At 48.1% G+C, this 24,007-nt stretch overlaps 1 protein-coding gene across 7 annotated transcripts in view; it reads right to left on the minus strand.

The window, feature by feature from the left end:
- Positions 1-11,086: 11,086 nt before the first annotated feature.
- The window catches only part of LOC130377154 (anion exchange protein 2-like), a 49,865-nt gene continuing 36,944 nt past the window's right edge, over positions 11,087-24,007 (minus strand). For 5 of the 7 annotated variants that reach the window (XM_056584149.1, XM_056584148.1, XM_056584150.1 and 2 more), the window contains 17 exons: positions 23,752-23,888; positions 21,228-21,408; positions 20,705-20,840; positions 19,492-19,723; positions 19,268-19,382; positions 18,604-18,788; positions 17,824-18,034; positions 17,311-17,517; positions 16,977-17,125; positions 16,601-16,795; positions 15,633-15,860; positions 15,052-15,141; positions 14,668-14,834; positions 14,258-14,511; positions 13,830-13,999; positions 13,396-13,569; positions 11,087-13,272 (listed from right to left, as the gene is read on the minus strand). In XM_056584149.1, coding sequence (XP_056440124.1) covers positions 13,192-13,272; positions 13,396-13,569; positions 13,830-13,999; positions 14,258-14,511; positions 14,668-14,834; positions 15,052-15,141; positions 15,633-15,860; positions 16,601-16,795; positions 16,977-17,125; positions 17,311-17,517; positions 17,824-18,034; positions 18,604-18,788; positions 19,268-19,382; positions 19,492-19,723; positions 20,705-20,840; positions 21,228-21,408; positions 23,752-23,888 — 2,912 coding nt within the window. In that variant the 3' untranslated portion in view covers positions 11,087-13,191. The other 2 variants (XM_056584154.1, XM_056584153.1) reach the window with 2 other exon arrangements.

A 24,007-nucleotide genomic window follows, 5' to 3' on the forward strand; every position in this document is an offset into this window, starting at 1 on the left:
CACGCTGCGAGGGGAGGGGGGGGGGGTATACCGTAAAGTTTGAAAGATGGGCGCAGACTCTTGAGCATACCTTTTTTATCTTTATTTTTGTTGTATCCCATTACTCGATTACCGGGGTAAATTATTTAAGTCATAGTTGCCAATTTAAATTTAGAAAAAATAGCTTGAAAATCTGTAAACCGAGAAACACAAAAAGGCAATAAACATTAAAATAGACTGCTTTTTCGCTGAGCAATTAAACAAGTAGTGGTACGTGAAAGACGTTCAAGTCTGGAAAGTGTGGAATTTGTTGTTTTTCAGACAAACACGGCGTTGTTCGCAGGAAAACTGTTGCACCGCGTTATGAAAGTGCCGTTTGAGGCAATGGACTTTAGTTCATGTGTGTGTGCGTGTGTGTGTGTGTGTGTGTGGTGTGTGTGTGTGTGTGTGTGTGTGTGTGGTTGTGTGTGTGTGTGTGTGTGGTGTGTGTGTGTGTGTGTGTGTGTGTGTGTGTGTGTGTGTGTGTGTGTGTGTGTGTGTGTGTGTGCGTGCGTGCGTGTGTGGGCCTGAGTGTTTGTGGGTATATTCATTGGTCGGAGATTTATTTATTGAATTGAAAAGTTATGATGCCCTCAATCCAAAACAGTGAAACACCCATAAATATTGTTCAGCTGTTAAGTCACATCAGAGCGGGATTCACTTTCCTGTAGTTCATTATTTCTAGTTATACATTTTTGAGCTACATTGAGAATACTAATCTCACGATTGCCAATGCCACCTTATGGTTAAATTCAATGCAGTTCAATTGTATTTGTATAGCCAGTAATCACAGATACAGTCTCAAAGGGCCTGACAGGCCATATATTTAGAACACCCCCTGACCCTAGCCCCCCAGAGGGCAAGAAAAAACTCCACTCATTAGCAAGGAAGAAAGCTTTAGAATGACCAATGTTAAGGTATAGGACAATATGATCATGTTTGTATGATCTGTTTGTAGCGAAGCAATTTTTAGGGAATATAAACGTCAGCGAAAGTAGACTGTAATGCAGTATTTCTCCAGAGGGTGTCGCTGATTCTCTTCTAGAAAGAAAGGTTGTAACGCGTTCTCTGAGCCGATTCTGTTGGTCGTATCATAAATCCATCATGATGGACAGATTAGAGAGAGAGAGAGAGAGCGAGAGAGATAGAGAGAGAGAGAGAGAAGAGAGAGAGAGAGATAGAGAGGGGAGAGCGACGACGAGAGAGGAGCGAGGACGGGACGAGAGGGGAGAGCAGACGAACAGGACAGACAGTCAGACAGGACAGACAGACAGACAGTGACGAAGACAGACAGACAGACAGACAGACAGACAGACAGGACAGACAGACAGACAGACAGACAGACAGTACATATACAGATAGGCTTATTTTATAAGACTGTAATATCTACTCTGAAATAAGGTTGAAAGTCATTCAGTAAATGTGTGATTTATTGGTATTAAGACTGAATAGACAGAGGTACGCATGTGATAACTTCTTTATGATAAAAAGTTCTGATAAATTACAAATAACAGGCCTGTGTGTGTGAGAGTGCTGTGCATATCTTCGGGGGACAGATTCACTTTCGAAACAGACGTTAAAAATCCAGGGTAAATGGTGGGGGTCGTTTATCAGTCAGCGGACCCGATCAGATGACAATCAGCAGACGCCTGTGGTGTTATTTTGACATATTTTACTGTTTTGTTTGATTGTTTGTGTGATTGTTTGTAATATATATATAAAAAACACTCTAAATACGTAGGATATTAAACATAGCAATACAATTATGGTCCAATAATGGACTAGTAAGGAGCTTTATAGAGAATTAACTCTTAAATGTCACCGGCTGGCTTGCTGTGTAGTATTTCAGCCAGTAGATATCGCTGCCCTCCCAATAATTTTACCGCTGCTCATTCTTTATGTTATGAAATGATTTCAACATAAAAAAAAAAAATGTATTTGAGTAAAAAGAATATTTCTAGCCTGAAAACCAGACTAATCTGCGAACGTATATTGTATTTGTAATTGTATTGCCTATGCACCTTGCCCCCATTCTGTTCGGACTGACTGTCAGCGTAGCTGGCGCGGGTTGGGCCAATCACACCGTCTATCTAATAAGGGGCGGGTTTAATAAGATGACTTCATAGGGTCGTCGTTGAGGATTTATCATAACAACAAAAATGGATCAGCTGACGGTTCGGCCCCACGAAACGCGTGGTCTCCTTTTTGTCAACGCGTGGCATTAAATATATGTTATAAGGGTATTTTTCTCCCCCTTATATGTATTTCAAGCTGTGGAAGATAACTCTGGGGGGGGGGGGGGGGGGGTAGGGTTAGGTACCGTAAAATGAGTAGGATCTGCGCAGACTAAAGGACTGATCTAATTGGCAACGTTCGTCTAAGGGGGGATTTAATATCAACCATGTTCTTCATCAACGAAGCCTACGTGGGTGTGTCTGTTCAACTTATTTCTCATTGAAACGGCTGATTCTAGCAAAGCAAATGTAAGAAATGTTTAATTGCAAGTAAAAGTAGACACTAATGCAGTATTTCTCCAGAGAGAGTCGCTGTTTCTCTTCTACACAGAGAGCCCTGAGTCACCAAAGCCGTGATGTGCTGTCTGGGCAGATTATGTTGGTCGAAGCATGACTCAGCCATCACAATGGACAGATTAGAGAGAGAGAAACAGACAGACGTACATTAAGAGATAGGCCTCATTTTTATTACTGTATTGTCTGACACAAGGAATTCATTCAGCAAAACAATAAGTTAATAGTTTAAGGCTTCTTTACAGATGAAACTGTTGAACGTTTCAGAGTATATCGTTTATTTAGTTGGTGTTGGATGTAAACGACCTTGTTAAGGATACAAGAACTGACTGTGTGTGTGTGTGTGTGTGTGTGTGTGTGTGTGTGTGTGTGTGTGTGTGTGTGTGTGTGTGTGTGTGTGTGTGTGTGTGTCTTGAAGTAAATAGCTGTTAAGTATAGTAAAAGTAAAGTACTTTTCCCTAGTTTGCTATGTCAAACCTTTACTCTGTCATCCTGATTTCGCTGTGATGTCACGCAATGTCACACTGTTGCAGCCATGATGTCAACACAGATTTCCCCGTGATGTCACTCTGATGTCAACAACGATGGAAACACTGATGTCATACCGGTGTCACTGTGATGTCAAACGGAATTCAGTCCTATGTCAACTCTATTGTCACTCTGAGGTCACTCTGAGGTCAACACTGATGGGACCCTGATTCCGGTGTCACCGTGATGTCACTGTGATGTCACTCCGGCTACGCCCTCAGGCCTGGTTCTGTGGACCACCTTGGGGAAGGCCTTGTTGAGCACGCTTTGTAATAGGCTGTGACTGGAGCAGCCCAGTCAATGCTACTCTGTCAACGCTCACTCTTGCTACTATCCTTTCGGGAACAAGAACACAAGTCTGCAAAGGTAAAGTAGGTCACTATTTCTAAACACACACACACACACACACACACACACACACACACACACACACACACACACACACACACACACACACACACACACACACACACACACACACACACGCACTCATAACAGAGATTGGCCATGGAATGCGGGGACTTTGTACGAGAGTTTTCTGTATAATCTGATTAGAGTGACAATAATCGAATTGGGTCTATTGAGTGATTGCTGCGGGCTGTCTGAATAATAACCATCACAATGTCAGGCATAGCGAGGACCTCTTTGTGATTACATTCTTTGTAATTATAAATTATTTGTAACATGGGGGGGGGGGGTTATTACAGCCAGTATGTGTCGCTGTGGTTCCAGCGTTTAATCGCTGATTGTGAACTAGTCGGGTTCAGTCTGTTATGAAAAGAGCTCAACAGGACAAATAAATATTCAGAGTAAAGAGAATTTAGACTTTAATTAAAAAAACATTACATTACAAAGTTGATTAGCCTGTATTAAGTTAGGCTACTAATCGAACAAAACTGACAAAATTAACATTTGAAAATATAATAAAGAAAATAGTGATTTATTAAAGAAATAATGAAAATATTCTACATGGTAGGATAACTATTGAGCTGAGGTCTGAAAGCCAACACGGGATCAGTTTTGGGTGGACGCCAGTAGGGTCGGCGCTCCCATCGTGTAACTCATCCTTCTGCAGTGGTCCAGTCGAGATTGCCTCATCATCTGGTGGAGACCATCCATCCAAATCAGTGACAATTATATATTTTAAGAGTTTTAAGTTATTAGCTCTCAACATGAAGGTATCTTAATATAATGTCTCATGGCAGACCTACCTGGGTGAGTTTGGGTTTTTGGATGCAGTGGACATACGGCTTTGGCTCGGCCTCTATTTCATCTCTAAACATTTTGTAGCACACTGTGCAGTCCATCAGAGGCTGTAGAAGTACACAAAGCAACGGCAAACCATGTCATGTTTTAGATAAGCCGATTGTTCAAAATAGGTAAGACAATGAACTTTCATCATGAGGATACCCCCACCCTATCGTTCCTGAAGGGGCAGTTCTCCGCGGTGGCAGGAGTTGTTCCTTTAGCACAAGTGGTGGGCTTCAGGAGGAAGTGGTTGCAAGATGTGCCTCGCCCCGAACCCAGCCTGGAACGGAACAGAACGGTTCATATTTAGAGAGGCCGCATGCTAAACCATTTGCTGTCAAAATAAACCATACTCACATGCCATTAGCTTACAATTGATTAATGTTATTCAATTATATGCAAATTATTATATATTATCCTTGATTAAATAATCGAAAGGACAGAGAGCAGGCAATAAAAAATGTATGAAATAACTGGTCCTGTATTCACCTTTTAATTTTTTTACCATTGTAGGCTATTTACAACAACGTTTACTTAATGACGATAATTACCAACTAGATTTTATACATCTCCTTCAGAGATATGTAAAACAAATGTTTTCAGAATAATATCTGGATTACCTCGATGTCAGACTTCTCCACGCTCCGAAAGAAGAGGAAATGCGCATGAACTCCGACATGAGCATGCAGTTGTTGGACGACGAGGTCCACACCGGCCCGGCTGCTCTGGTCCAGCCGGCTGTATCCGTCGATGGCCTGCGCAGGACACAGCAGCACCCCGATCGCCAACACCACCCACAGCAAGACACACATGTTCTGTTCTGTCTGTTCAAAGCTCCTCGACTGAGGAGTTTCTCCACAGGCAGCTCGGGATAAACATCAAACAGCAGGTCCCAGCAGATCCCAAACAGAAACCTCCCTCCCCTCTGCTCCCTGCTCCCTCCTCCTCCACCACAACAAACCCTGAAAGCCCCAACACACCCCTTTTAGTTCCAGGCACCGCTTAGTCTGACACTGGATAGACACATTTCCGAGAAACAAGGCCTTATCAAAACATATCCACAGGGCAAGATGTTATAGTCACAGCCGTGTCCTGACACATTTCACTGTTTAATGGCTATTCGTTTTGCTTCTTTGTTTGTTACACAGGATGTAAAAACCTAAAACAAAGACACGTTTCTGAGAAATGATCGGTCTATAAAGAACTCAAATCAGTAGGCCCATCAATATTATGAATATATTTAGGTGTTTTACGAGGCCTTTGTTCCTATCCTATGAGGTTAAGCACAAACATCTGTCACCATCAGAAAGAGATCAAAGGCTCTGTAAGGCGTAGCAACGTTCCTCAGTTAAAATCTGTTAAACAGCTGTGTATTCTGACAGCCAGCACTGTCAGAAGTATTCTGACATATGGGTCTAGAGTAGACTACAGTGTTTGATCAGTAACCTAGGGCTCCTAGTCCCTCTGCTCTACAGCAAACTAAACCGAAGATGGATTATGTTCTGATTTCACGCTTGCTGTGTTCTACCTCAGCCAGTAGGTTTTGCTGTTCCTCCGAGTGTTTCACCACTGACTCATGAACTCTTAGGGTTCAGCCCATGCTTTGAAAGGAGTTCAACAGATGATTTAGAGTATGGAGAAGGGTATTTCTAGGCTGTGAACCAGACAACAGGGAAGTTTATGTTTAATTTAATCTGGCATATGTATCTGGCCCCTCTCCAGTTAGGACAGATGTCCAGCAGATTTGTATCTTATAATGGGCCCATTTTATAAGATGACTATTTAGAGGAGCGCCGAATTGGAGAGCCATTGAGGCATTTTCAGGATAAAAACAAGCAGCCAAACCTCTTGGAGCACACGCTTAGTAGCTAGAGTGTACGGTATGCAGCCAATAGAGTGTCAGTTCAGGAAGATATCAAAAATGGTAGTCGTTCCGCTCACGTAACTTAGTGTCTGGTAGTGGTTCAACCGCCATCTCCTAATGTACAACATCCAAAACATTCAAAATACTGACATTTTAAGTGTTTTAAGTTATGAGCCACCAACATGAGGGTCTCAGCTTGGGCTGAGTCTCCATTTCACCGCTGAACACTTTGTACACGGCACAGTCTATCAGAGACAGAAGAAGTACACAAAGCAACGTAAAACACGTTTGACAAGGTGATATGTTGTATAATGAACTTTCAGAATTTAGCTGGTCTTACTTTCTTTCTTTCCTGAAGGGGCATGTCTGTGTGTGGGCAGGGCCCATGCCTTTAGTATACCTGCAGGAAGTCAGGCCTCGCCCCACACTGAGGAGTTGCTCCCCAGGAAGCCCGGGAAAAACAATACTACAGGTCCCAACGGATCCCAAACAAGATCCTCCCTTCCTCCCAGAACCTCCAACATAATAGACCCTGGCACAGCAGTCTTAAACTGATAGACAAGTTTCTGAGGAGTTACCAATGCAAGACCTAGTTGATGCATTAAAATGCGTCTTGATATAATTTGTAGCAAGAAATTAGCATTTTAGTTTCACGATTGTTCTTCAGTGAATGTATGGGATATTTTGTATGTTAGCTAATGCAACCACCAGCCATGGGGATTCGGCAAAGAAGTTAGAAGACCAAAACCCTGCTGCTACCCCATAAACCACACAGCTTGCCTGTTGTTTGAATCAAAGTCTTTGAGTTGTGCAGTCGTCTGGGCTGTTCGGTTTTATTTTGTGTAACTGATGATTTTCTTTAAATTAAGTTATTCTTCTTCTTTGTTACGGACAGGCAAACTGCAGGGCCAAAAGGAAGTTGATGTCTGCTTAGCTTCCAATGAAAAAAAAAGTTTATTTTATAAATACATTTAATGTAACATCATGAACAATTTTTCCTGAAAGGTTTTTGAGGTGTGAATGCAAACAATAGTAAAAGGGAGACTTAAAAAGTACGATTCAAATTACCAACAAAGGGGTGAGACATACAGGGTGCGAAGCTAAACTACATTCATGGGAACACAGAATGATATGGGATTGGGATAGAGACTTCAGATCCCTTTGATAGGAAAAGGGGCATTAAGAAATCCTTAAATAATCCATATGGAGGCTCTAGCCCTGAAGGAATAGACATATTCAGTAGGTGACTAGGGGTCAAGGACACTTGGGAAAAGTTTGGGGAACCCGTATTAAACTATTCCTTTAACAATGATCCATGATCCAATCTTTTAAAGTGAACTGCAAAATTAAGCAGGAAAGGATTGCATTCTACCCGATAAATTACTTTAATAACTTATCTATGATCAAAATTGTATTTGATAATATTCTGTCCCAACTAATGGCTGCAGCCCTGATAAAACTAGCAAGGACAAGTTTCTCAGAAATGATCAGAGGAGGAGTTTTATTAGTCCTTTATTCCATTCCTATAAGGCTTACCAGAAACATCTTACGTCACCGAAGAAAGAGATTACGATCAAGATACATTTACAAATATAAATTTGCTGTAAGTATTGAGTCTTGTGTCCGAAATGTCCAAAAAGCATTTTTACAGAGTCAATACTTTACAGAATACACTACAATATTTGATAAATGTTCCGCAGAATATAAAAGAGCACAGTGCAAAAGAATATGTGCTATGGGAAGGAATTCCAAAAAGGTCACTATAGTGTGAAGACTTGAAACTCTCCCAACATGTCATGCCCCTATGGAGGCCAGTAGAGTGGGAGCTCCACTGCTGTAGCCCATCTCATTACAGTGGTTTATCCTGGCTGTCTTCATGACCTGGCAGCAAACAAACAACAACAACACATGCTTTCATTAACCCCAACAACAGGTCATTCAATATGACGAGGTTTGAATATGATTCCAGTGCATAAAGTAAATACTGTGTGCTGACCTCGGTCAGAGCCGGTCTGTGGATGCAGTGGATGTAGGGCTTGGGTGTGGCCTCCACGACCCCGTTGTAGGTTTTGTAGCACACGGCACAATCGATTAACGGCTAAATGGATACAAATGAGTCACAACACGCAGGTTCATTCGTATGAGATTACATCTGCAATACATTATTTACGGGGAAAGCTAATGTGTGAAAGAGAACGTGATGTCCTCCCTACTAACCCTGTCGTTTCTGAACGGACAGTTGCTTGTGTCTACGGTTCCTTTGGAGCACTTTGTCGCCATCAGGACGAAGTTGTGGTAGATGTAGGCCACGTCAAACCCGGGCTACAGACGTAGAGAAGCAGGTATTAGTCCATATAAAGTCAATATGATAATAACCATAATATAGCCTAACGTTACACATCAAACCGCCAACACAACCACACGGTTGGACCGTATAACGGTAACATTTCTGGTGGGTCATTGAACCGTTAGTGGACTGCGTTACTCGGACGTCTCCTACCTGGATGTCGGACTTCGACAGGCTCTTGAAGAAGAGAAAATGATGGTTGATTCCGACGTGAGAGTTAAGCTGCTCCAGCGTCAGGTCCACTCCCTTCTTGTATGTTTCATGGAGCAGGTCGTACGCCTCGTTAGCCCCGGCGGACACGAGGAGAGTCCCCGCAGCTAGAAGCCATAACAACGCAGCCGCCATCTCGCTCTCTCTCCCCACCTCTGACTACACTTGAGCGACTGGAGGATTACGCTGCCAGGATAACAACCTCCACCCCCTTACCCCGACACAAACATCCCCACACAACACACCCATCTCCACACCACCCCCTTACTCCCAACACAACCAGCCCTACCACACCCCCTTAGCCCCACCACCCCGGCTCCGTACCCCCAACACACACAGCCACACCACACCACCACCCCCTTACCCCCAACAGATCCATTTCCACCACTCCCGACCCAAACACACCCAGCCCACATGGGAACAACACGACTAAAAAGACAGCAGAGCAATGTAATACAGGAATTCCCCCTCCAGAGGATTTATTAAGTGTTATCTTATTTTATATATTTTAACCTCCTAGACAAGTGGTTCCCAACCTTTGATACCACTAAATTGTCAACAGGAGACAATAATCATGGAATGCAACCGTTCTCGGAATTATGGTCATACTTTATTTACTGAACTATATTTATAATATTTATTTTTTCTTATTTTAAATCTTTATTTCAAGAATAAAATCCAATGCAACATTGACGTCGGGCACCCAAAGCTGACTTAAATGAACCTATTTGAAGAGTGGTTGTTGGTCGATCAGAGGGCGGTTCAGTTTGGTACACAGCAGCGACGTTTGTCTAGCCCTAGTGGTGTGTTTATATAATGACTGCAGTACCTCCCCGAGCCTCTGAGGAATTATGTTGAATGAGCCTCCAGTGTCCTCACGGTAGTGACGGTTTCGATTGATTGTTAAACCCAGCTAACTCACAGCTGACAGTAACTGTCCATCAAAAAGAAAAAGAAAAATATTTTTTTTTAATAATTTCAACAAATACATAAGGTCACTATTTAGAAGATTAGGAAAGTCGGTCGAGTGTTTGTCAAAAATATGTGTCCTCTATATCGGCAAGGCCGCCAGGAGCTCCGCTGCTGTAGCCCATCTCGTTACAGTAGTTCACTCTCTTCCTCTTCATGGCCTGACAGCAAACACACAAAACATTCATGTTACACCCATGGGACTCGACACTATATAAGATCCAGTGGTTTGAATTTGATCCTAGACTTCCAGTGCAGCGGGTGGATGGAGAAAGCTGAATATGTGAACAGACCTCAGTCAGAGCTGGTTTGCGGATACAGTTGATGTAGGGCTTGGGACTGGCCTGGATCTTACCGGCAATGGTTTTGTAACAAATGGCACAGTCGATTTCGGGATGCATGAATACACAAGAACCACAGACCAGTCACAACAGGCAGCTCAATTAAAAGATTGAACCTCTAATACTTTCTCTACAGAGAAGGAGAAGGTGCGTCTTTTATACCTTGCTGTTCCTGAAGGGACAGTTGCTGGTGTCCACGGTTCCTTTGGGACACTGTGTTGCTTTCATGTAGAAGTTGTGATAGATGTAGGTCACATCATTCCCTGGCTACTGATATGGAAGCAGAGGGTATTAACAACCTGCCCCCCCGCTCGGAAGACTTGTCAAGGGCGCAAGGTGATGTCGAGTCGCCTAGGGCGCCGAAACGGCCAGCGTCGGCTCTGATCCGTCCGATATATATTTTTAAAGAAATGTGGAATAATAGGATTGCTTTTAGTAGTTTGGGTCCTCTTTTGTATTAATATCCATGCATCAGCTTTGTAGAGGGAGGCGATTTGATTGCAGTATGCGTCTACAAAGACTAGTCCCCTATAGGCCTACGTTAGACACGCCCTCGGACGCATGTAGTGTGAACAAGGCTCCTACCTGGATGTCAGACTGTCCCAGGCCCTTGAAGTAGAGAAGGAGACGCTTTACTCCGGCACGAGAGTTGCGCATCTCCAACGCCATGTCCACCCCCAACTTCAATTTGCTAGGCAGCCGGTCGTAAGCCTCCTGAGCCCCGGCAGACCCAAGCAGAGTTCCCACACAGACAAGCAATAGGAACACAGTCGCCATCTCTCCGTCTCTCCCTCCAGACTAGCGCCCAAACCATACAAATCAACAATCTCCTATTAAACCCGACCACACACACACACACACACACACCGAAAAAAATGAAACAATTTTCATAGCTGAACCATTTCAGTGATTACACAACATGCTACAACTTGAAGGAATATGAAACCACGGCATGAAACGGACAGAATAAATAAAAAATTATCTTTATTTGCCATCAATATTTGAACCAATTATGTACAAGGTAAATTCTGTCTTTGTATTGCGTTTTTTTTTAAATGGAACAATATAGCATTTACTTCTGACAAACTGGTCACATTCAGATTAACACAATCCACAGGCCAGATCCACACACACACACACACACACACACACACACACACACACACACACACACACACACACACACACACACACACACACACACACACACACACACACACACACACACACCTTCATTAAACCTTTTTTCTTTACATATTCAATCTTAGCTTCACTCCTGTAACAATGCATTTGGATAAACACACATAGTACAAATAACAATTTGTGCTGATCACTCTTCAAACATTTTGAAATCAAAAGATACATACTGTACGGACACTGTACGGTTGAAGGGCATTCAAAACGTTTAATTTAGATACATTTCAGTATGTGACGAATACCAACAGGTTTCTCTTGTGATGGTATGGGAGATGTACAGAAACATAGGACCAAAGAAAAGAAATAAATCTCAAGTAAACTCTGAGACAAAACATAAGTTCTTATCGGCAATCCTGGCATGAATTAAAAATAATGTTTGACAAGCCTTTGTTTTCAGCAAAGAGATTGGTGCCAAAATTCAAGATTGTCTAGAATCAAGTAGAATTTTGTTAAATAAGTATGATTCTTGAATGAAAGGTTTCTTCTATAAGCAATGCAAATAGTTAGTTTCGTTACCAGAGACAAATGTAAAATGAAGTTACAAACACATTGTGGAATGTTGAAAACCAATAGGTCAATAAAAAGGGTTGTGAAATGTCTTGCACAACTTTTTCAAGCTCAGTGCGTGCCAGGACTTGAGATGAATGAACTGATGATCGTTCAGACTAAAAACTAATACGTCACTACGTTTGGCAATCAAAACAACACAATTATATTTAGTTAGCACCGCTAACAAAATAACCTTTCAACTTTATTTCACTAAGTGAATAAGTCAGAACACCATGCCACAATGGCTTGGGCAAAATAAAAAATACCAAGCCACATGACAACAATTTTATTTAGCTACGGTAGATAACCTGTTTTGACGAGTGACTTATATGATCTAGTAACTAGTGTGTACCCTGATGCTTTTATTTATAAGGTTTTGGTACAGCAGTACTTATGTCTCAGCAACTTTTATGTCTCCCCCTGTTGGTGAGACGATGTACTGCAGCACCTTCCCCCAGTCACAAACGCAAAGCAACATAGCTAGCTATTCTCTGGCTAAAACTAACGACATTCAGCCAGTTAGTATGCATATAAATACGATTTTGTAAAATACAGAAACATTACATTAAACATCAGTCACAGGGATATATATTTAGGGAGCTACAACAAAGCTAATTAAGGCAACGCTGATTTATTGAGCGGGTATATTAGAGGTCCAGCGGGACGACAGAAATATTACAAATATCTACGTTAAAACACACAGCATTTAGTTCCTCATCCAGATTCTTTGTCTTTAAAAAGTGCTGGAAGCTTGAGTGGCTGCGGTCTAAGAGAAGGCAGATAAAGGCAGGAAACAGCCCATATTTCTATTCCTAAGGCGCTTGGTGAGTTAAAATAAATTAAGATGGTAAAAGAGGAATGTGTGACCACTCTAATCCCAGGTTATAATCCTAGTCTGGGTCCAGCATCATAACAATATCATTGCCAGATTTTTAACCTCTCTTCCCCTGGAATATTAACACAGGTCAAAAATGATCTCTGGTGATTAAAAGGCTACTCTAATTTAAACTAAGCCACTATCTTTTAGTCGTTTGTGTTTTTGTGCGCACAAGTGTTCCACTATATTAGTACAAGCGGCGCACGGCCGGACTCCTCCTCGATGCCAGCAGCTAACAAGAGAGAAAGGCGTCAGTTCGTGCGAGGTTCGATTGGTTGGGTCTTGAATGGGTTGGTACTTAACTGAACCCATTGTCATGACCCAAGACCCACGTCGTCAGCGGAGCTTCGTCCAATCAGCTTCTGGTCTCGGAATGCTGGACTCAAGGTTTGGGTTTACCTCTTTTAATCACAGTGTATTCTAGGAAAGTGAGTCGGACTCCGGACTCACACAGAATTGGTGGTGTAAGCGTGATCAGTCACCCCCTGGGTCAAGAATGTGGTTGCTGGGCAACGTTAAACTGGCATATGCATGGTGTCATACTCGTCGTGTCCCTCCCGCTCGTCAAACTTTGGCTCTGCGTCGTCGGCGTCCAGCTGGAGGGAGAGAGACGGAGAGATGAACAGAGGGAGAGATGCAGAGAACCAACCACAGTGAGAGATCAACAGATTATGGTCTGGTAGTGGCGCATGGAGGGGTATATCACGGGATGAACTTACACAGATCATCTCTCTGGAGGTGAAGATGCGGGGCAGCAGGAACATCTTGACGGGGACGGTGAGGATGAGGACAAAGGGGAAGGCCAGCGACGCCTCGGTCGACATGACGACCCACAGCGCTGCCAGACACACCAGCTGGATGCAGGTGAACAGGTGCATCCGCAGTGTCCGCACCTGCACAGGACAAACACTGTGACACGCTGCCTAGACCCAATCCATGTAGCATCCCTGTCCATTTAGACCTCTCTTTGAGGACCCTAAACGTAACCAACCAATCAGACCAGAGCAAGGGTAACTATGGTGATTTGTGACATAGGTGTGGACGGTGTGGTACTATATGCTGTAATGCTGAGGGGTGGTTGTAGTAAGCTTGTGGCCGAGTTGTGTTCTGGGTGGTATTATATGATGTGATGCTGATGGGTTGCCGTGGTTACCTTGCGGACGTAGGTGTGGTCTGGGTGGTATTTGGGCGGCATAAGCAGCAGCATCATGCGCTCGGTGAGCTGGATGCCGTTGAGGGACATGACGCCCATGTAGAGGAAGATCCCAAACAGGACGGCCAGGGGGATCTGCCTCAGCAGCTCCCCGATCACAATGGACAGTCCTGGGGAGGAGACACAGAGCAATCAACACATGCCTCTGGTGGCCACTTCCTGCTTTACAAAGTAAAAGTCCTGCCTTAGTTTGGATTCCCAACTGAAGCTCTCAGCCCAGGTTATGGACACTCATAAGAAAACCTGCATTGGTGTTAAAAGGAAATCATAAATAATAATAACGGCCATGAAAATGAAGACCAATAAATATAACCATACCATTAAATTGATAAAACAATACAAATGTTTCCGCGACAGTGCCCACTCACCGACCAGGATGGCCACGAGCAGACCCGTGACCCTCTGCTCCTTCACTTCCTGGATGCGGGGCTTGTCGCCGGGGGCGACGGCCTTGCTCATGACGGTGAGGGCGTTGGCATGGGTGACGGAGCGCACAGTGGCGGCTGCCATCCAGGGCAGGCCGAACAGCGCAGAGAAGCCCCCCAGCACCACGATGAGGAAGAGGTCCAGGTGGAACCCCGAGCCCTTCACCAGCATTCGCTCCTTCTTACTCACGATCAACCTGGACACACAGAGGTACACACAAGGGTCACTTCTCACACTAGGCCGTCTGTCGGTAACCCAGCAGCACAGGCAGCTCCACCGGCCTTTATCTGCAGGGACCCTCTAGCCTAAACACCGCTGGTGGTCCCGCTAGTGGTGGTCCGGGTCCACTCACGTGGTGATCTGGGTCTCCATGAAGATGAGGATGAAGACCAGGAGGGCCGGCAGCGCGCAGGCGAACATCATCCAGATGGGGAAGGGCTTGACGACGCCCAGAGGGTTGATGAACCAGCCCCTCTTGTCCGGACTGGTGACCGAGAAACCACTGGGGACACTCAGCTTCTACAGGGCGGGAGGGGCGGAGAGGGAGAGAGTGGGACGTAAGGACAGAGGAAGAGGAAAACGGATGGATTGAGAGAGACACAGAAACAGAACGAGTAGGAGGTGGAGAAAGAAGAACCATGGGATGATGTGGAGTTACAGTATGTGGTTCTTTGTGGGGGGATAGGTAGATAGGTAGGTTAGGGTCGTAGGCAGATCAGTGGGTAGATATACGTACTTGCGTGTACGTGTCCTCGACACAGTAATCCAACAGCACGGTGATGAGGATGGCGATGGGGACTCCGAAGTCTCCGATAACCCTACGGAACTGATCGACCAACACGCAGCAGTCAGACAAGACCGCCCCGCTCCCCCGGCGTCACGGGGACCTCCCCTCTTACCCACAATGCATTGTTCTTCCCTTTAGCATCTCAACAATGCAAGGTGAAGTAGATTTCTTTTCCAAAACGCAAGATACATAAGATTACTTTTCGTTTGTTCATTGTAATAAAGTTGAGTTAAAGACTTAAATTCAGGTACTCTCAGAGGAGCATTCACAACTAAAGGGTGCATTCCCGGCAGAAATTAGACGCTTAAATGCTAGCAGGAACTTTATAGCAGGTCATATAAACGTAGCGGACCAACGTGTGGCCCATTTCCACGCTATGGCTAACACATGCATGAGCTAGCGGCACGCCAGTGGGACGTGTGTTGCCTTACAGTCACACCCTTCATAACGAGGGACACTTCCTAACAAAAGGCCCAGAGGGGTGGAGGGGGAGGAGGGGGAGGAGGGGGAGGCAGGAGGCGTGGGCTCACCCTGCCGGGGAAGAAGGCGCTGTTCTTGAACTTGCGCAGGTAGAAGGCGATGAGGAAGGTCCCCGCCATGAGCACCAGGGACAGCAGCGCCGTGTTGGGCTCGCCCAGCACATTCAGCGGCACCACGGTGCCGTTACCCACGGCGACCAGCGGCACCGTCAGGTTCTGGAGCTCTGAGTCACTACCGTTACCGAGGGAACAGCGCTTCAACGGGTGCTCCTTGAAGATCTGTGAAAGAGATGTCACTAATTCAGTCAGTACATCTACACAAAACATACATCAATAATGTTTATAACAGCATATAAACACACACAGGATTTAAGTATATATCTACCCATTTATAACAATTATAAACATACACAGACAAAAAAGACATCATATATATTCAGCACATAAACATTGAATGTAGCTATATACATACATAAACATACAGTACACACACACACACACACACACACACACACACACACACACACACACACACACACACACACACACACACACACACACACACACACACACACACACACACACACTGGAGCTATTTCTCAGAAGAACAGCTTTGTCCTCCTTCTGAATTAGATTAGATAACAGTTTACCCAGGCAGGAACCCAGTCACCACTCACAGCCAATCACAGAGCATATTCATCAGTCCAGCTTCCAGATAAGCCCTCGTTATGAAAACATAACCGTTTGAACCCCGAGTTTTGGAACACGTCCAACAAGCACTCACTTAACTTCACCATTATCTGCATAACACACGCACACGCGCACCCAGAAATCAAACCCTGGAATCCGGAGTGAGAGGCTACAAGGCAGAAGCCCTCTCCGCATGGTCGTCCACCTTATACCACGTAGACAGGAGGACTAAAGCCTCATGGACCCGGGCCTGTGGGGGATGCTTTCTGCTGTGAGCATTACGATTACCACCAAGAGGACGAGGACGACGATGATGATGATGAGCATACCCGGCCAAGCTTGATGAAGGTCTCGCAGATGAAGATGAGAGAGATGAGGAAGGAGAAGATCTCCTGGGTGAAGCGGGAGACGAAGCGGACCAGGAAGCTGCCCTCGAACGCCACCATCACCGTGACGATGATGATGAGCCAGAAGCCGATCCAGACCCGGCCCGTCAGGTACTCCACCTCGTTGGCCTTGCAGAACTGGAAACACAACCCCCCACAATGCATCACTCTACTGCACGACACCCGGGTGTCTCTGCAAAACCTTTAAAACACCATCCCCCACGATGCATCGTTACAAAATCAACCACGGCTGAGGCCGTCTGTGAGCCCCTCTCGTACGTGCTGCGATGCTCGCGGAGGACCTAGGCGGGGTACTCACCGTGTAGAAGGCCTCCTCAAACACCAGCAGGGGTCCTGAGAAGCCCACCACCAGGAGGGGCTGGGCCCCCAGCAGCGTGAACACAATGCCCTGCATCGACGTGGAGACGATCAGCTCAGACACACCAATCAGACCCTCCGTCTTCTCCCCTGGAACCAAGTCACCAATCAAGACTTTGTTTGTATCCAAACACAGCGTTTAAGAAACCTGAATTCAGCATCGCACACTTACAAACCATGTAAAACAATACAGGCAAACATAGAAATGCCTTTCAAATGAACCGGGTAACAAATAAACGCCCCTCGCCCTTGACGTGTTTGTGTCGGTGTCTCACCCAGCAGTCCTCCGAAGGTGATGGCGGGCGAGAGAGCGGCGAAGTAGATGAAGAGGACGGCGGCGGCGCACTGGGCGTTGAGCGCGTCCTTGAAGTCGCTCAGGTACTTGGGGTAGCGGCGGCGGACGTCCCGGATCAGCCCGCCGAACGGACGGCCCGTTCGCTCCAGGGGGTCGTCCTCTTTCTTGGGGGGCTTCAGCAGGGCCTCTGGGGACCGGGGGGGGGGGGGGGGGGGGGGGACATGTCAGGGTACGGTGGAGCTGCCCCCACCACCTCGGGGTACACCAGAGCACTGCTGGTGTACCCCATATGCGACAGGGATATGCCTGATCATTGGGTGGTTTGATTTCTGACATTTTTAGGTCCAATGTTTTTTACCGCAAACAAAATCTCATCATGTAAAGTGGACCAACACAAGTTTCCCGCAGTTAAATTTTTTCTGAATCATCCAATATCAACCCATAGCCGTCTTGTGTCCAGGTGGACCCTGGCCTCAGAGGAGCGGACTCTCACCCTTCTCCTCCATGCTCTTGGGCTCCAGCAGCTTGACCTCCTGCTCCTCCCTCTTGCGGAGCATCTCCTTCTGGAAGCGGGAGACCGAGTGCAGCAGCTCGTCCCCGCCCATCTCGGACGGCGGCAGCACGATGCTGAGGTCCAGGAAGCTGTTGATGGCGTTCAGCAGGTCCTGCCTGTCGTCTGCCAGGTAGGCCGCCTCGTGGAAGAGCTGGTCGGGGCCGATGGGGAGGAAGGGGGAGTCAGACGGAGCTAACGGCGAGTCACACGGGATCAATGCTGAGGTCACACTGGGTTCACACCGGGTTCACAGCGGGTTCACACTGGGTTCACACTGGGTTCCCACTGGGTTCACAGCGGGTTCACACTGGGTTCACAGTGGGTTCACAGTGGGTTCACACTGGGTTCACAGCGGGTTCACACTGGGTTCACACTTGGTTCCCACTGAGTTCCCACTGGGTTCACAGCGGGTTCACACTGGGTTCACACTGGGTTCCCACTGGGTTCACACTGGGTTCACACTGGGTTCACACTGGGTTCATACCGGGTTCACACCGGGTTCACACCGGGTTCACACCGGGTTCACACCGGGTTCACAGCGGGTTCACACTGGGTTCACAGCGGGTTCACACTGGGTTCACACTGGGTTCACACTGGGTTCACAGCGGGTTCACAGCGGGTTCACAGCGGGTTCACACTGGGTTCACACTGGGGATCACCAGGCGCTACAACTTAAGATCTCTAAACCCAAAGTGCATGATGTCAGATTTCATGGCCAACCTTGTCAGACATGAGGGTGGAGATGGATCGTCCAATCTGGTGGTAGTCCATGCTGGTGCTGGGCGGGCCCAGCAGGACGAACAGGAAGCGGACCGGCACCGGGACCTCCAGCACCGAGTCCAGCTCCACCGCCTCCAGCAGCCGCACAAACGCCATGGTGGGCTGCTCCAGGAAGTCCAGGCTGCCTGGAGAACCGGACCAGAAGACACTCAGTACACCACTACGGATCGTAGTACATTGAACAGAACATATGGGCCGAATGGGTGGATGGCTGTGGGGGGTCGGGAGGCTAGAGAAGCGGGATGGACGTTGGATGGATGCGGTCATAATGGTGGAAGAACTGTTTGTTGGATGGATGGTAGGTTGTTAAGGGGGTTGGCCCAGTGGATAGATTCTATGTGTATGGTCGCATATGGACTAATTGATTGAAGGATGATGGATAGCGAGATGGATAGATGGAGTGAAGGATAGAAATATGGATGAGTGAATAGGTTGATAGACGGATGGCCAGAAGGTCTCGACATCGGCATTGTGTGAAGAGATTTAACAAAGAATACAACATGGCCGCCGTCCCTATTGTCTATGGGATCCTCTAACAAACGGCCCCTTTGAGCGCAGCTGAAGACACTAGCTGCTCTGTGGAGGAGGAGAACAGATCACTGACCCACGAGGACCACCGTGGCCTCTGCGTTCTCGGGGATCTTCTCCAGGAGCTTCAGCTCGTGTTTGGACTTGGAGCGATGCATGGCCCCCAAGGAGGACTCCTTACTCTGGGAAAACTACAGGAAGACATCAGAGCTACCATCAGAAAACAGGGGGAATCAGGAAAACGGAAACGTCCCCTGATGAGGACCCTGCGACCCATTCAAGGTGAGCCCCTGGACTCACCTGTGCGTCGTTCTTCTCTATGTCGATGCGGAGCTCCGCCTCCCCGGGGACTGTGGTGGAGCCCATGAGGGGGTCTGTGACCGTGGGTTCTGTCGGGTGGGGGTGATGGTGGTTGGAGGGCTGGTGGTGGTGATGGTGGTGGTGGTGGTGGTGGGGGATGAGGCTGCCCAGGCTGGCTGCTGAGATGTTCCTCGGGAAGTGGGGCGTGTGCTCCTTCTCATCGCTCGGATGACTAGAGGAGTGGGTGGAGGGGGAGAGGGAGGGAGGGCGAGAGTGGAGGGAGGGAGGGTGAGAGTGGAGGGAGGGAGGGAGGGAGGGAGGGTGAGAGTGGAGGGAGGGAGGGTGAGAGAGGAGGGAGGGAGGGTGAGAGTGGAGGGAGGGAGGGTGAGAGTGGAGGGAGGGAGGGTGAGAGTGGAGGGAGGGAGGGAGGGAGGGTGAGAGTGGAGGGAGGGAGGGCGAGAGTGGAGGGAGGGAGGGAGGGAGGGAGGGAGGGAGGGAGGGCGAGAGTGGAGGGAGGGAGGGTGAGAGTGGAGGGAGGGAGGGTGAGAGTGGAGGGAGGGAGGGAGGGAGGGTGAGAGTGGAGGGAGGGAGGGTGAGAGTGGAGGGAGGGAGGGTGAGAGTGGAGGGAGGGAGGGAGGGAGGGTGAGAGTGGAGGGAGGGAGGGTGAGAGTGGAGGGAGGGAGGGTGAGAGTGGAGGGAGGGAGGGAGGGAGGGTGAGAGTGGAGGGAGGGAGGGTGAGAGAGGAGGGAGGGAGGATGAGAGAGGAGGGAGGGAGGGAGGGTGAGATAGGAGGAAGGGAGGATGAGAGAGGATGAGAGAGGAGGGAGGGAGGGAGGGTGAGAGGAGGGAGGGAGGATGAGAGAGGAGGGAGGGAGGGAGGGTGAGAGGAGGGAGGGATGGAGGGTGAGAATGGAGGGAGAAGGTAGAAGAAGAGGGAGGGATGGAGGTCAGAGTTAGCAGGAGGAAGAGGGATTGCATAAATGACATAATTTGCCTCGAGGGATGTCAATTAGTGTCACCAGAGACAAGACATACAGAATACAAGTAACCCGCGCGCTATCAAGTTGGTCCCGGTCTAACTGGTCCTTGTTTAACTGGTCTAGATGTTACTGGTCTTGGTCTTACTGGGCCTAGTCTGGCTTGTCTAGGTGTAACTGATCCTGGTCTAACTGGGCCTGGTCCAGCTGGGTCTGGGTGTCCCTGGTCCAGTTACCTGTGTTTCAGCAGCAGGGCCCGCAGGACGTTGGCCCGGTCCTCAGCCTTGATCTGGTCGGAGATGATCATCTGCTCCACCACCTGGTGGGCGATGCCCGGGAGACTCTTCTGGTCAAGGTCCAACAGAACCGCGCCTGGAACAATGTAGAATACAAAGAGCAGATGCCTTCTTAAGACACAATACACATACAGAGTTGTCCACATTCTGTCTCTTAAGGCTTAGTTATGGTTTCACGTTAAGCTAACGCAAGGGGGTTCACGGACCCATTACGTCCTTACGGACCCTCCTTACGTCCACCGCGAGGGCCTGACGGGCGCATCCCAAAAACTGTAACCTTGCGTCGAGGCGACGCATCAGCAAGGGTTGTGATTGGTCCGCTCACTAAAACCCGATCCACGTGCGTCAACGTGGAACCATAACTTTACTCTCTCTGCTCTTCCTCCCCTTTCTCTCCCTGACAACTTCTTCCTTCAGCTCTTCGTCCTTCCCCGGCCCCCATCCTCCTCCTCCTCCTGCTCACCATGGGAGATGGTCTTGCGCAGCTCCAGCAGGGATCTGAAGGAGAGCGAGGCGACGTGAGGCTTGCCCCAGCGCTCCGTCTCCTCCTCCACGTCCTCCTCAAACTTGATCCAGCGAGCCGTCTCCTTCCACTGCATCTCCTGGTTCTTGTCCATGGTGAGCTCATTCAGCTCCACAAACACCTGGAGGGCACAAGCACACACACACACACACACAAAGACAGACACAGATGGACAGAGGGACAGACAGACAGACAGACAGACAGACAGACAGACAGACAGACAGACAGACAGACAGACAGACAGACAGACAGACAGACAGACAGACAGACAGACAGACAGACAGACAGACAGACAGACAGACAGACAGACAGACAGACAGACAGACAGACAGACAGACAGACAGACAGACAGACAGACAGACAGACAGACAGACAGACAAAAACAGAGACACACACACACACACAGTGAGTGAGAGGGGGTAGTGGACAGAGGTGAGAGACCGTGCACATCCAAGCTCGTGCTGTCAGGAAGCAGGGGTTACGAGACACACACACACCAAAGTAAAAGACCTGCCCTGTTGACTGTGGAAGCAGGTTGAAAATACCTTTCAAAGTAAAAGCCTCAGAGCATGTGAATGTGATCAGAACAACGACAGCCGACGTGCTTCACTCCGTTCCGGGTTATTCAGGCTCAAAAGACACAACAACACTTCTGATGGGGTCAGTACCGCCGGTTTTAAACCACACACAACCCGACCCATCTCCTGTAGTAGACACACAGGACCTCCACTTAAACAACAAACCAACGACGACATCCACAAAGCTGTTAGCCACCCTGTGAGCCAACCACACTCCCCAGCCCCATGCTACCAGTTCCCCCCCAGCCCTCTCCCCCGTGGTGTTATCCTCCAGAGTCCGGGCGGGGGCCCCCCACACCATGCCCTGACGGCCCGACCGCGCCACACACAGCCCGGGGGCGGGGGTCCGGCGCCTCACCTTCTGCGGCCGCATCTTGAGGAGCTCGGAGAGCAGCAGGGCCTGGGGCCGTGAGGCGGAGCGGAACAGAACCACCGGCTGGGCGGGCAGGGGGGGCCACAGGTCAGAGAGACGTGGGAGCGCTGCTGATCCAGGGACCCGGTCCCACACAGAGGACCGCTGATCCAGACACCAGGACCCACAGAGGTCCGCTCCATTCACACACACACACACACCTCTACAGGATACCACCTCTGAGCTCTTGTTTACCTGTGGGTCTGTGGATCCTCGGTGTGTGTGTGTGTGTGTGTGTGTGTCCGAATTTGTGTGTGTCGGAATGTGCATGTCTGTGTATTGTTTCTGTGTGTCCGTATGCGTGTGCGTTTCCGAATGTGCATGTCTGTATGTGTGTTTCTGTGTGTTCATATGTGTGTGTCCGTATGTGCGTGTCCGTATGTGCGTGCATGCGTGTGCATATGCTTGTGTGTGTGTGTGTGTGTGTGTGTGTGAGTCTGGTTGTGAATAAAACATGTCTCACAGTGTCTGGTTACCTGGGCTCATCCCTACGCCCTCCTCTCTCTCTCCCTCTCTATTGGGTGTGTGAAAGGAAAGAAGTAACTCGTTCATTTTTAATGTCGTCCCGGTCCCTGGCCGACCCCCATACAAAAGGAGATAGGGGAGGAGAGGAGGTAAACCAAAGGGGAGGCGAGATTGTAAAGAAAAGAAGAAGAGAGGAAAGTAGGGGAGCGAGGAGGAGAGAAGGGAGGAGATTAAGAGAGGAAGAGAGGCGGAGGGAAGAGAGGAAAGGAACAGGGAGTCGATAGGAGAGAGCAAAGAGGATGAGAGAGTAGCGGAGAAGAGAGAGAAGATATGAGGAGAGAGGAGTGGATAGGAGGTAAGAGGAGGGGAGAGAGAGGAGAGGATTAATGGGGAGGATGGATGGAGTGAGAGGGGGAGAGGGGATGACAGACAGGAGGAGAGGAGAGGAAAGAGAAGATTGGAGAGAGGGGGCAGTGTCTAAGCCTGTCCAAAACATTTCCATGGATCTTCATTATCCTGCTTATCAGAGAGATTAAAAGGTCACAGTCATTTTTCCATCTTCAACATTTCTGTCCTACATATATGTTTCTGGGTCTAAAACCCGGATTTGGAACACCATCGCCCTCTACAATGTTAAAAACCAGATCACCACCAAACCGTCTCTTTCGTTAAACACACACACACACACACACACACACACACACCATGTCCCAAGAAGGACTACAGACCGACCGACAGAGGGCAATGCTTAAACCCAGCAGCAGCGTGTCCAGGCTAGTTAAGGTTGGCCCACAATAACACTTTGTAGTTACAGTGTGGAGAATGCATACCTAACTTGATCAAATGACCTAACACAACCGTTTCGGTTTACTCTTTTAGATATTGATTGTCATCAACTGCGTAATAAGGGCTGGTCAGGGTTGCATCCACCTTGCTTTAAAGGGCATATCCCAATCCCTGGGCTCGCCCCTGCCCCCTGGTGGAGGCTGGGGGTTCTGCGGGCTCTCACCTCGTGGGGCGTGTGGTCCTGCTTGCGGTTGCGGGTGCTGGGCTCCTTGTGGTCCTTCCCTGTGTGGACCACCTGTCCCTTGGTGCTCTTCCGCACCAGGTGCCTGCGGACCCCGGGGACATCTTCAAAGCGATGGCCTGAACAGAGGACACATTCCCGGGGTTAGGAGGGCGGGAGCCAGCAGGGCACCTTGGAGGACGGAATTAATCGTGGTCCCATTTGGAAAAGGAAAGGGTAAGGGATTTAGTTATTCTAC

This window comes from Gadus chalcogrammus, chromosome 23 (genome assembly GCF_026213295.1).
Source record: "Gadus chalcogrammus isolate NIFS_2021 chromosome 23, NIFS_Gcha_1.0, whole genome shotgun sequence".
Lineage (NCBI taxonomy): Eukaryota > Metazoa > Chordata > Actinopteri > Gadiformes > Gadidae > Gadus > Gadus chalcogrammus.